Source organism: Salvia hispanica, chromosome 2, assembly GCF_029641045.1.
Source record: "Salvia hispanica isolate PSC_SH4W2 chromosome 2, Shi_PSC_v1, whole genome shotgun sequence".
NCBI classification, from domain to species: Eukaryota; Viridiplantae; Streptophyta; class Magnoliopsida; order Lamiales; family Lamiaceae; genus Salvia; species Salvia hispanica.
In genome coordinates this window covers 31,788,996-31,801,588 of record NC_142693.1, presented here as the reverse complement: position 1 = coordinate 31,801,588, position 12,593 = coordinate 31,788,996, and the positions used below count along the sequence as shown (strand labels likewise).

The 12,593-nt window shown below is 40.1% G+C and overlaps 3 protein-coding genes and 1 pseudogene across 4 annotated transcripts; 1 reads left to right on the top strand and 3 right to left on the bottom strand.

Moving 5' to 3' along the window:
• Window positions 1–739: 739 nt before the first annotated feature.
• LOC148932187 (putative receptor-like protein kinase At5g38990 pseudogene) lies at window positions 740–1,458 on the top strand (annotated as a pseudogene).
• A 2,794-nt stretch (window positions 1,459–4,252) lies between these two features.
• On the bottom strand, window positions 4,253–7,034 carry LOC125209272 (receptor-like protein kinase FERONIA). 2 transcript variants are annotated; one of them, XM_048108881.2, is made up of 2 exons: window positions 6,924–7,034; window positions 4,253–6,796 (listed from the first exon to the last, which is right to left on the bottom strand). In XM_048108881.2, exon 2 carries the CDS (start codon window positions 6,627–6,629, stop codon window positions 4,524–4,526), a length of 2,106 nt encoding a protein of 701 aa, XP_047964838.1. In that variant the 5' UTR covers window positions 6,630–6,796; window positions 6,924–7,034; the 3' UTR covers window positions 4,253–4,523. The 2 variants fall into 2 exon arrangements, with proteins under 2 accessions (XP_047964838.1, XP_088919696.1); XM_089063570.1 differs by having other exon boundaries at window positions 4,253–6,757; window positions 6,924–7,008.
• Window positions 7,035–7,222: 188 nt separating this feature from the next.
• On the bottom strand, window positions 7,223–9,233 carry LOC125192648 (protein argonaute 4A-like). Its single transcript, XM_048090273.2, has 11 exons — window positions 9,198–9,233; window positions 8,968–9,136; window positions 8,780–8,892; window positions 8,568–8,705; window positions 8,279–8,475; window positions 8,134–8,197; window positions 7,928–8,039; window positions 7,779–7,852; window positions 7,595–7,689; window positions 7,478–7,509; window positions 7,223–7,362 (listed from the first exon to the last, which is right to left on the bottom strand). Exons 1-11 carry the CDS (start codon window positions 9,231–9,233, stop codon window positions 7,223–7,225), a joined length of 1,170 nt encoding a protein of 389 aa, XP_047946230.2.
• A 126-nt stretch (window positions 9,234–9,359) lies between these two features.
• Window positions 9,360–11,466, bottom strand: LOC148932186 (protein argonaute 4-like). The gene is made up of 10 exons (XM_089065024.1): window positions 11,230–11,466; window positions 10,953–11,149; window positions 10,690–10,881; window positions 10,473–10,609; window positions 10,298–10,395; window positions 10,129–10,226; window positions 9,886–10,057; window positions 9,699–9,815; window positions 9,519–9,632; window positions 9,360–9,443 (listed from the first exon to the last, which is right to left on the bottom strand). The coding sequence occupies exons 1-10, from the start codon at window positions 11,464–11,466 to the stop codon at window positions 9,360–9,362; spliced, it is 1,446 nt and encodes a 481-aa protein (XP_088921150.1).
• Window positions 11,467–12,593: the final 1,127 nt, after the last annotated feature.

Below are 12,593 nucleotides of genomic sequence, written 5' to 3'. Positions count from 1 at the left end.
TTTCATGAACATAAGTCCAAAATTAATCTTCAAATGACATAGTTGTTCTGTGTAGATTAAGAAACCTAACAATTAATTAATTTATTTCAATGTGTTTGATTTTTTTTGGTAATTATCAAGGGCATCCACTAACAGAAACATTGACTATTCTCGCGTTGATTTGTAGATATCTAGGTGGAGGGACAGCTGGTCCAAGGATTTAAAGCTACCCCATACCCAAAGACAAGTATCGATCCCTTGACCGTTTGGTTGAGGGTGGACGAGTTCCATGCTACTCGACCACACCCTTGGATTCAATTTGCTTGTTTTAATATCTTGAATTGGAGTCATTTAGCTGGAAATAATGATTAGCTAAGTCAGCTAAATAATTTCACTCTTTAAATAGAAAACTAAATTCTACAATTGCATTATGGGAGTGAATTCGAGCTTCAGTTCAATCAAAGTTAGTTTACAACTAGATATCTTGGAGTACAATCGACTGGTCTTCATCAATGCGGGACCACCAAACTTGTAGTACACATATTTTGAATATTGATACTTTGTTAAAAATTGTTAATATTCAATCTTACAAAAATTGGCGTGATAAAGAATGCTTGTAATTGTCAAATTGACATTTTCAATAGAAAATGTTGGGCCATATTTGTTTTATGCTGTATTTTAGTACTATTTCAGAACAAGTTATTCCGCGGGAAAATAATTCATCTTCTTGCTAGCGGCAAAGCAAACTTGAGCTGAAAATATGGATTCATCTGCAGCAGCCGAGAATCTGTGTCGTCGATTTTCACTTGCTGAACTCAACATCGCCACCGGAGATTTCAGCGAGGAGCACGTGATTGGAAAGGGTGGTTTTGGTAAAGTCTACAAAGGTTTCATTCATAATGACCCACTGCTGTGGCCATAAAGCGCCGGCTAACATCAGATCCCAGCCAAGGCCAGACGGAGTTTGCTGCCGAGATTGAAACACTAAAAGTAAGTTTCAACATTGTAATCTGGTCTCTCTGATTGGGTACAATGATGAACGGGGCGAGATGATTCTTGTTTATGACTACATGTCTAATGGAATGCTAGCTGATCACCTCTACAATAAGTCGACACTCTCATGGAATCAACGACTTAAGATATGTATTGGAGTGGGGCGAGGTCTGGACTATCTTCACTCTGGTTGCTCCATCATACAACATGATGTCAAGCCTACTAACATCCTTTTAGATCAAAATTTCATTTCTAAGGTTTCGGATTTTGGGTTGGCTAAACATTTAGGACATGACATCTTACAGAGCCATGTCGTCACAAATGCTAAGGGTTCATTTGGGTATTTTGATCCGAGTTATTTTAGCACCGGTGTACTAATTAACAAAGGAAAGCGACACTTGCGCGTTTGGGATAATATTATTGGAGGTATTGAGTAGGAGACGTGCGGGTCCCTTCACGACATTCTTCACGAACAGCAAGGCATAGGCTCATCCTTTTACAGTAGCATTGGCCTATTGAAATGTCTGATTATAGATAGGTAAGAAGCTAAAGGAATGCTTATATTATAACTGAGAAAACACATTCACATAAGTATAATTTAGTTAAGCAGTAGTAGTAATTCTTAACAAAAGGTCCTGACTTGGCAAATTTAATAATGTAATTGAAGTAATAACTCAATATACTAATCGAACCACATGATAAATTTTAATTTCAAGTAATCCAAATTCAATTAATTAGGTGACACATAAATAATATATTAAATACTACTCCCCCCATCCGTGAAATGTTATCCATTTTTGTCATTTCGGTTCGTCCACAAAATGTTGTCCACTTTGCTTTTTTCTATTTGTGTTCAATCGACTCCGCTTTCCACTAACTCATTACACTCACATTCTATTATAAAACTAATATGGAGTATAAATATGGGACTCATATTCTATTAACTTTTTTCACTAACTTTTCTATACATTTCTTAAAACCCTTACCAAGTCAAACATGAACAATGTTTTATGGACAAAGAGATTAGTTAATTGAAAGCAAAATTACAAAAGGACCATGAACTAGATAATAATACTCCCTAGTAAGTCCCTCCATTCAATAATAGGAGTGATCTTTTGTAGTGTGATCCATCCGCTTATAATAATTTAATTTTATTATAATTATAAATGATAAGTAGATTATGTTGTATATTTTATTATAAAATTTATATATTAAAAAGACGTGAACCTTTTTTTTTCAAACTCACATCTATATGAATGAGAGTCCTAATAAGAACAGTTTAATTTAATGTAACAAGAGAGGGTGACATTGTCATCGTGAGAGCATCCACAATGGCAACAGGTCAGCCATAGGCCAGCACTAAAATTTCTCCCGCCACATTATCAGGACAAGCAACCGCACAAGCAATAAGCTAGCTATAGGCCAGCTACATCAAACAAAATTATAAAAAACAACTAAAAATTTACAGAATTAAACACAAAATACGGAATTAAATTTATGACGCATATACGGAAAAATTCATTAATTTCATTAAAATAAAAAAAGTACATTAATTAAAAAAAATTACATAATAAAAAAAAATACATAAAACAAAAAAAACTATCGTCGTGCAGTCCTCCGCGCCCACAACTCTTCCATTGAATCATTTTGGAGTTGAATATGAGCATCCACTTAGCGCATGTCGGCATGTGCCTGGAGGCGGCCGATTTCATCGTAAGGTACCCCCCTTCGTACGTTGGGGGTGACCACGCCGTGGCATGGACCGGCTTCATCGTCATTGGCCCAACTAGTCAGTTGTACACCTTCATCTTCGACTATCATGTTGTGCATGATAATACAGGCGTACATTATAGAAGCAATGCAGTCGACAAGCCACAAACGTGTTGGACCCTAATTGCCGCCCATCGGGACTGAAGCACACCAAATGCGCGCTCCACGTCATTGCGCGCCGACTCCTGCCGTTCCGCAAAGTAGCCTTCCAGTCCTCATTTGCGCATCTGATCGTCTTCACAAAGACAAGCCACCTAGGGTATATCCCATCCGCCAAGTAGTAGCCCATATCATGTTGGTTGCCGTTGGCGACAAAACTGATGGCCGGACCGACGCCCTGGCACTGCTCGTTGAAAAGGGGCGACGAGTTGAGGACGTTGAGGTCGTTGTTCGACCCGGCTGCCCCAATATACGCATGTCAAATCCACAGCCGATAATCAGCTATGGCCTCGAGGATCATCGTGGGATTCTTTCCCTTGTAGCCGGTGGTGTAGAACCCCTTCCAGGCAGTGGGACAGTTCTTCCACTCACAATGCATACAATCTATGCAGCCTAACATCCCCGAGAACCCATGCTTCTCCCCATGCATCTGCATCAGATCTTGACAGTCTGCTGGGGTAGGGCTTCAAAGATACTGATCCTTGAATATTTCAACAACGCCCTCACAGAAATGCTTCAGACACTTCAGGGCAGTCGTTTCACCGATGTAGAGGTACTCGTCCCACATGTCTGCCGCGCCTCCGTAGACCAACTGCCTCGCAGTGCACTTTTGAATAGGGGTGTGGCCGGGTCTGCTAGCCGCACCGTGCCTGAAGCGGAAGCACATATATCGGCGCTCCAAAGCGTCAACGATACGCATAAACAGCTCTCTGCGTATCCTAAAACGCCGCCTGAACAGGTTGGCGTTAAACCGCGGCTGCTCTGCGAAGTAGTCGTCATATAGCCGCTGATGTGCAGCTACGTGATCCCGAACAATCACTGCTCGGCGGTGGACAACGGGTCGAGGTCGAGGTACCGCCGGATGCAAAGCCCCTTGTATCAGCCGATCTATCTCACCTGACGTATAGGCCTCCAATACTTCGTCCATTTGCCGTTCGTACTCCTCATCACTACTATCACTTCTACCACTCGCGTTACTCATTTTGCGTTGTTGCTCTTGTACAGAAATTAAGAGAGAGAGAAAACTCGTTAAAACAAGTGGTGCGAATGAAAATGAAGTGAAAATTGCGTAAGTATAGTGTTTCGGAAATTAAAAAAAAATAATAAAAAAAAACGCGCATTGGCCGATCGCTCGCCGCTCGCCAGCCTACAATGGCAGCGAGTGGATCGGCGAGCGCCCGGGAATCGGCGAGCGCTCGTCGTTTCTCTAGCCGAGTACACGCTCGCCGATTGCAATGGTTCGGCGAGCGGACAGGCTAGCGCCGGAAATCGGCTAGCCGGTCGCTCGCCGACTATTGTGGATGCTCTGACTCACAAATAATTTGCTGGAAAGCACAAAGTACAAACTATGTGAAGTTTTCTGAGTTTTCCCACTTTGCACATAAAATACATTTTTTCAAAAAATGAGATACCATTCCACGAATTTAATTTGCTAAAAGAAAAGACATGAAGTACTTAGCAGACAGCTACTTCTACGATATGAAGATTTTTAATCTATTTTCTGTTAACATAGATCCTTAAAGATTGATGAGTATATATGACTGCATGAGAATGGCAATTCTCCTCGAGTTAAATGCAGAAAGGGCTGGAGAGCTCCATCTGCAAGGATGGCATGAGCGTGATTAAACGAACGTTGACCCAGTTTCATCATCTGAGGTCTCCTGCTGCCAAAACTCAAGTTGCAACCAATATGGCACAGGACATCCTGGGGTCTCCTGCTGCCACTCAAGTTGCTGCACCACTTGAGCCATCGCTGGCCGTCTCACTGGCTCACCATCCAAGCATCTTTCAGCAATCCCCAAAAATATCTTTAAGCTATCATCTGGTATTTCATGCAATAGATCTGAAGCCACCAACCTATCAAGATGTCCTTCACTAATGTTTTCTCTAAACCATGGGACCAGGTTACACTCATTGTCTCCAAGACTTGGATCCACTGCTGCTCTTCCACTCAATACTTCCAACAGAAACACCCCAAAGGAGTATACATCACTTTTCTGAGTTAAGACACCTGTTGTTGCATAAGATGGGTCTGTATACTGATGCGTGCCCTTCACTTTCGTCTTAACACGGCTCTGTAACTTACTTCTGCTTAAATGCTTGACCAAGCCAAGATCTGAGACCTTGGCTTTGAAGTTTCCGTCAAGAAGGATATTTGAAGCATTTACATCACGATGTATGAGGGAGTGTTTGTGAAGGTAGTCCAGACCTCGACCAGCTCCAATGCATATGTCAAGGCGTCTCTTCCAAGTTAGAGATGCTCGACTAGATGCAAAGGAGTCAGCATTGTTGCTCGAGCGTTTGTAAAGGTGTTTGGCTACTGATCCACAGCCCAATAACTCATAGACTATAATCATTTCCCCGTTGTCATTGCAGTAGCCAACCAAAGACACCAGATTATCATGCCGGAGCCTAGTTAGCACTTCAATCTCATTCAGAAACTCGCGCGACCCTTGTCTGGCATTTGGTTTTAGCTGCTTTACAGCAACAGCCTTTCTCTCTTTGTCAATGAGACCCTTGTAGACTTTACCAAACCCGGCCTTTCCAATCAGATTTTCACCACTAAAACCTTTGGTAGCTTGCCTAATCTCAGCTAATGTAAACCTACGGCAAAGCCCTTGAGCCCTGGCCGAGGGCATGATTCCCACCTTTATGGTGTCACTACTTACTCGAATTCTTCGTGTTACATAAAAAACGAAGCATCCAAGAGCAAGTAATGCTATAGAATCACTTGGAATCACAGTTCTAGCACCAAGAACTTGGATTGAATCTTCGATAGCTGGATATGACAAAGGATTTGGACTAGCAAGACTGTTATCAAAGTTACTCATCTTCAATATTTCAAATTCTTTTAGCAGTTCCTGTCCATCCACGACCTTGCCATCTGCGCTGACACAAATCAGGAGATCACGCTTTCCCTGATGTTCTCGCCCTTTTATAACCACCACGTAGTCTCTGTACAACACCATGCCATTCTTCTCATTCCACCTGTCAGTGTAGCTATCCACAACCCTATTATTAATACTGACCTCAAACACAAAATCACCAGATTCCGAAACCTCAAATGCAGGGGAGAAATAAAGCCTGACCAAGTAGCTGAAACCGACATCCACAGATATCCTCCAGGTGTAACTCTGTCTCTTGGCCTTGCTTCCCTCCCCTCCCCACATCCCGAACAGATCACGGATATCGCCATCTAACAAGACAGGCCGCTGCAAAGTGTTTCGTCTGTAGACCATCTCAAGCGCAGTGCTGCTATCAACATAGACCCGAGACTTCCCCACCACTCGGACTACTCCAGGATCTCCGTCAAAGTAGGAAACCCTGGGAGGCATTGAGATGATCTCAATGCCATTCACAAAAGCATACATGCTTGACGACAGGCTAGTGAAAACCAGATTAAGCTGCTCGTTTTCTCCTATGTTTAAATAGTATTCCTTGACAATTGATCTCACACCTAGGGCAATCGAGTTTATAGAAGCACTAAAGTTGCTAAGCAGGATAAAATGGCCAGATTCAACCACAAACAAGTCATGAAAACCTTCGAATCCTTCGTATGAAGCTGGATAAAAGTGCAAGCGGAGGATTTTCTGACCTCGACTCACTCGAAATGAGTAGGAGAATTGGGAACGGGAGAGGCGTGCTGTTCCATGGTGAACTGGATCGTCCACAGAGTTGTTCAACGCATCCATCAAATTTGAGGCAATTGATGATCCATTTATCTGCATCAAGGGAGATGAGTTTGGTTGAACATCTCCGCGCCATTTTGTGCCATCAACAGCGGTGGAATTGCCGCCTGCGCCACAGTTGATCGAAACAATATCGTCTGCTAATTGAGTTGGATTGCAGTTAGAGGCTGCAAAAGCGATTGAGATGCCGATAAACAGCAGGATAACTGAAACGGAATCCATAAGCAATCACACATGGTGCCGACTTCAATTTTGTGCTCATTTTTAGAGGTCAATTTCGTTGAAGTTTCAGTGTCGTTGCTGAGAAATTAAAGCAAAATGCCAAAAACTAACCTAATTATTAACCCTTGCGCCACGCCAATTTTATCGATTGCGATATTGCTCCATCGTCTCGTCACTCGTGACTTAATTCCATTTTGGTTCCAAAAAATTTGCTCATTAATAGATTGAATAAAGTTGAAATATTTTTATTTTGAATTTTGTAATTAACTCGGACAGATATAGCATGATTGTTATCTTCTGCATAAAACTGTAGCAATTTTGAAGTTCTAATCAAATGCTACTTCCATATGAAAGTGTTGATTGATCACCATGCCAAAAGGAGATATTTTCATAGCTAAAGTAGAGATTAATCAGATGAAGAACATAGAAGAGGCCACATTTTCGTGCAGCCTCGGCAGTTGATACCCGTGGGATGCATTCGCCATTTCTTCAGGCTTGACGGCCAACGACATCATGGAAGCCGCTAGCCGTGCATAACGAACAGGAGCCACTGCAACGAATAACAATATCACCTTGATCAAACCTGAACACTCAAGATTTCTACATATTCTTCAAAAAAGACTGTTTAGTTGTCTCGTTTATTCTATTATAGTTACAACGAATACCTTCCGATATCGCCCTGCTGCATCTCTGGAACCTGAACAAACATAAAAGGTTGTAACACTTTAGAATTTGATAACTAAAGACTACATGAATTATAGTTTGATTGAATCAGCACTTACATATAAGATGAAGAATGAATGAGTTCCTGCAGATCATCTGATGTGAAGCCGATTTCGTCTACCAGGACATGGTAGTGGGTTGGCCTCGATGTCCCCTAGAGTCGAACCAAACGAATCAATTAAGTTTAACTGTTCAAGGATGTTTTTCTCTTGCAAAAAAAAAAGATCAAATTGGTCTACTCACAATCCTGGCAGAATGTGGACACATGTAGAAATTAGTACATTGAACATCACAAACTTTGCTGTCAACAATAGTTCCTGCAAACAAACATATCTCTGTTTTAGTGAGTAGTATTTGATTCCAGTTTGAATCGTTGAGACAGTCGGCCTCACCTGAAGGGACGTTAGCTCCCACATCAGCCTCGAAGAATTTAGTGTGGTGCCGCCTTTGTGACACAATAACTGTGAACTTGGGACGCCAGTTCGGCTCAAGAAAGCTACATGCCTAGAAATATGTATACAAAAGCAGAGAATTTCTGTTCAGACAGTTGTATTTAGTTGGAAGTGATTTTGATTAGGCGTAGAAACGAGAGACGAACCTTACGAATCTGGTCCATTTCTACATTCAAGAACTCCTTAAACTGCGATATGCTCAGTCCGTTTCTGAGAAAAACATTCCAAGATCAGATCATCAGACTCAAACAGAAGGAGAATTTTCATAAGTGAGGAATCTAATGAACTGACCTAAATATTAAGATTTGAGCCGGCTTTTTCTGCCCGGAGCTCGAGTGAAAGTCCTTCAGCAACTCCCTTATTATGCCTGCATCCATCTTTTCAGACTTTGGCTTGAAAAGTGAATCTATCATTTGGGATTTCGGAGGAAGTGCACGAAGAGAAGCTCTATAGCTTGACATTCTCGGCCACTCTCTTGAGCCAACTACCTAAAAACAGCAAAGACGAAAAAGGAAATGAACAACTGAAGCTGGATTGGGATTAGAATAATTGTTAATGACTGAGTGAAAAAGGTTCGTACTGAAGCAATGGAAGGTGCCTCAGCTCGGCCAGAAGAAGCGTGGGAGACATGGATGCCAAGAATCATTGTAGGAGTCTTGCTAACCAGCGGAATGGTTCGCGTTAATTCAGAGACGACAGCATGATTAAGCCCACCAAGCTATACAGAGAGAAGCATGTTAGGATGAATAAGAAAAGCATTGACAATACAAGAAATAGGATTAAACTAAACACCTTCATATTTATCTTCAGCAGCACATTGATCAGATAAAGCTCATCAATTTTGCTAGTTGAGAGGCACTGATTCTGAATTCCAAACTCGATGAGAGTCTTCCTTTTCCAAGGACCTTCATTTGAACCAAATAAGACCATCTTGTGCTGAATAATCGAGTCACGAGGTTTAGAAATATCGTAAAACTAACCATATAAATCTGAGAACTTCTTATCAGAAAGTAGGCAGATGATGAATTTTGGTGGCCGCTGCTTGAATCTCGACTGCAATTGCTGGAACATCATATCCACTCTAACAGAAGGCGGTTTCTTTCTATTTTTAGGATTCTCATCGAGAACACACGCTGGAGGACACGTAACCTGGAGCAACAGAATAATTAGCATAATGTCACTTTCTTCAAAGAAGTAAAGAAACTCTCACCATTCCTTTAGCTGAGGCAACTTCCGCAAACTCCATAAACAGATTCCGAACATTACAGCCAGTGGAGAAGTTCACCACCACCCAATTCTCGAGTTTCTTTGGTTCCAGGAGTTTCTACACGACGTATAGCATCAGTAACGACAGAGGCAAATGAAGGTATGATCATAAGTTTATGTCTATCACCTTATCTTTGCTGTTCCACCATCCATTTCTAGGTATAATATGCTCTCCATTTCCCATTTTCAACTGTAGATTCAAGAACAAATCTACGTTAAAACTTATTCTCACTCGAGATTGAAGTGAAATAGCCTCAGAGCTTACCCGTGGAGCTGGAAGAACACGACCTTCAGCTTGAACTAATGAAGTGTTGATCGAAACGCCACAAGATTGCAGCACTGGATCAGTTTCAACCTCGTGCTTAATCCTCTTTGAAACCTATCAAAGAGTCATATTTCAAGTAAAGTTTATCAGAATTCATATGTTTCTTTTTTAAAAACTTACATCAGTCAAAATCTTGAGCAAATCCTCTGGTTTTTGGCTGGATTTCGTCACCATTGCAGTTCTCTGATAGACGGTTAACTCATTCTTGTTGCGTTGTAGAGGAACCAGAAAACAAAGCTGCATTGATCACACAACATTAGGAAGCAAAATATTGAGACGAAGCGAGGAAACAAATTAGCAATATTACCTCGACTGGGAAGAAAATTGCTCTATTAGGCTTCCCAACGTTGATGCAAGGTAAGTTTTCGCTGTAACTCAGTGAAATGGCACGTGTACTAACAAAGTAATCGTACACCGTTGTCTGAATAGTTTGGTTTCTGCAATTACTGTCTCTTTCACTTCTCAGCTTCAAAGGAAATCTGATAAAGTTCAAAAATATATGTGAAATATGATATTTATTCCAAATATATTGGATTAATCTTAGACTCACTTCTGTTCTTTGCAAGATCTTTCACTTAGACCTATGATTTTGAACTCCTGATTCAAATGCTTCACCCTGATCCTCAAATTCTTCAATGTTCGGCTTGCCTAAACAGAGTCGATAAATCACATAAAAAGCACGTTCCAGACACCTAATCATCATAAGAAGATTATTTTACCTTACTCCAATCAATGTTGAAGGGAGTTTTCACATTTTGATAGCTCAAAAGGAAATCCACTACTGCACCTGGCTGTATGGTTGTTGTCATAGACACATCTGCAACACGAAAAACGAGAAAAATGACAAAATCGAGAAAATGAAAGCGAGAGAGATTAACAAACAGACAGAGTTACCATGATTCAGAAACAATCCACCCTGAAGAGACCTAAAGCTCGAAAAGAAACCTCGACATCCAAGAACGCCACCACCTAAGTCGATGTAGTTTGCTAGCTCGTGTAGAAAGAACGATTGGCCAACCACAAGACAGCCCCTAAACATGCAAAAATCACTATCTAAAACGATACAAATCCAGCGATAAAATTCATCATCTGATTGAAATTTTGTACTTACTTTCTACATGCTTGCTGCAGCAGAATAGTGTTGAACACTCTCAAGCTTCTCTCATTGAAGGATTTCATTGAGATTTGAGAGACATAACTCATCACCACTTTGAATGTTCTGAAACAAGACACGAGCTTCCGCCTCTTCTCATCATTCCCGTTCGGGCTCCCACAGCCTCCAACACTGCTGCCTTTACGAAAACTTTGAAACAAACACAATACAAAGTCAGATCAACATCAAATACATAGCTAATAAAACTCTATGTTTTCAACCTTTTCCCTTCCGTAACAACAGAAAACTCGAGAATGTTCTGTGGCAGTGGACCAAGAGTGAATAAGCTTCCGGCTCCATCGTAAACAAGTCTTTTTCCAGCTAGCTCTTGTTTATACATCTCAGAGAGCTCCTCAACCACAGCCCTCCTAACATTTTTACTAATAACCTCACTCCCATCTTCACGAAAAATCGATATCTACATAAAAACAAACAATTTATACTTTTCAAGAAAAAAAACAGAGGAAAACTAGCATTTCAAGCAAGAAAGAGACAAACATCATAGTGATAAAAGTCATCCATAGCTCCGGCAACTGTGACTTTGAAAAAATTTGTCAATAAACAAACTCTTCTCCCTTTCAAACCCGGCCGGTGGCTGACCACCGGAGCTGCTTTAGGCTTCGCTGTCTCCATCACCGGCGATTCCTTTGGAGGTACGATTCTGATGGGAACTACATCCAGTGGAATAGTCTTGGGAGGTGGAGGCAGCATCTCAGGCTGTAAATTTAACTCCATTTTCATGCTTCACTACATTATAAAATGAATCAAAATTCACAATTTTCTCAATGATTCAAACTAGATAAAAGAAGTTATACATAAACAGATGATCAATGCTAACAATAATGAAAATGTGATTGGTTTTAGATAGAAAATAGTATAGTTATGTGAAGTGGAAAACTAGACTTACAAATTTCAGATTTGTCTGGTTTGGTAAATGGCATGCATGAATTGAGTGTATATAATGCAGAAAGAGCAACGTTAGTTTCATGTCTGAAAATTGGAATGATTTGATGTTCTTTTTTTTTTTCTTTTTTGTACAGGCATATTCAGAAGAGGACTGAAGATTCTGTTAGTACTAATTCATGGTACAACTACATAAAGCTACCAAAAAGAAGAGATTTTGTTGATAGAAACAATATCCAATTCAATCATTTTTCATATAGCTAAAACATTTATCCATATATAAAAATGTCAAAGTAATATTCATCTTTCTCTTGGACTATTATGCTATACACACATTATCTACATTTTACACATTTATATGATTTACACGAATTTGTGAATTCATGTAGAAATGTAAATAACACTATTACATGAAATGTTCGTGTTAAGCCTATTAAAAAAAAGTGGCTACTATTTATGTACTGTACTTTTTTTTGGTACAATACTAATTTATGTACTACTCCACTTTATTGCTACAATTGTTTTTAACAATAATTGTGTTATTGGCTACTTTTGTAGCTTGATAATCAATTATAGGAATTCACTACATTTTTTTGTCGATTTCGATCGAGAGCTAAATAGGGATTTTTTTTTCAGAAACGTGAACCAATTGGAAGCAAACCTTTTTTATTCATGAAATTTTTTTTAAATTGCACCATACAATAAAATGTTTTAAGTTAAAATACTCACTCAAAAACTTAATAAGATGCATTATGATGGGCCTTGAGCTTTTCTTTTACGGAATAAAAACCTAGCCCAGTAAACCTAACTCAAAGAGTCCCAGAAATCATATTGATACTTATATTAATAGGCTCAGTAATCACTAAGCCCAATTAATATTAATGATAATTATTTAGTACTACCTCTGTCCCTGAAAATTTGATACATATTACCATTTCGGTCCGTCCCTGAAAATTTGA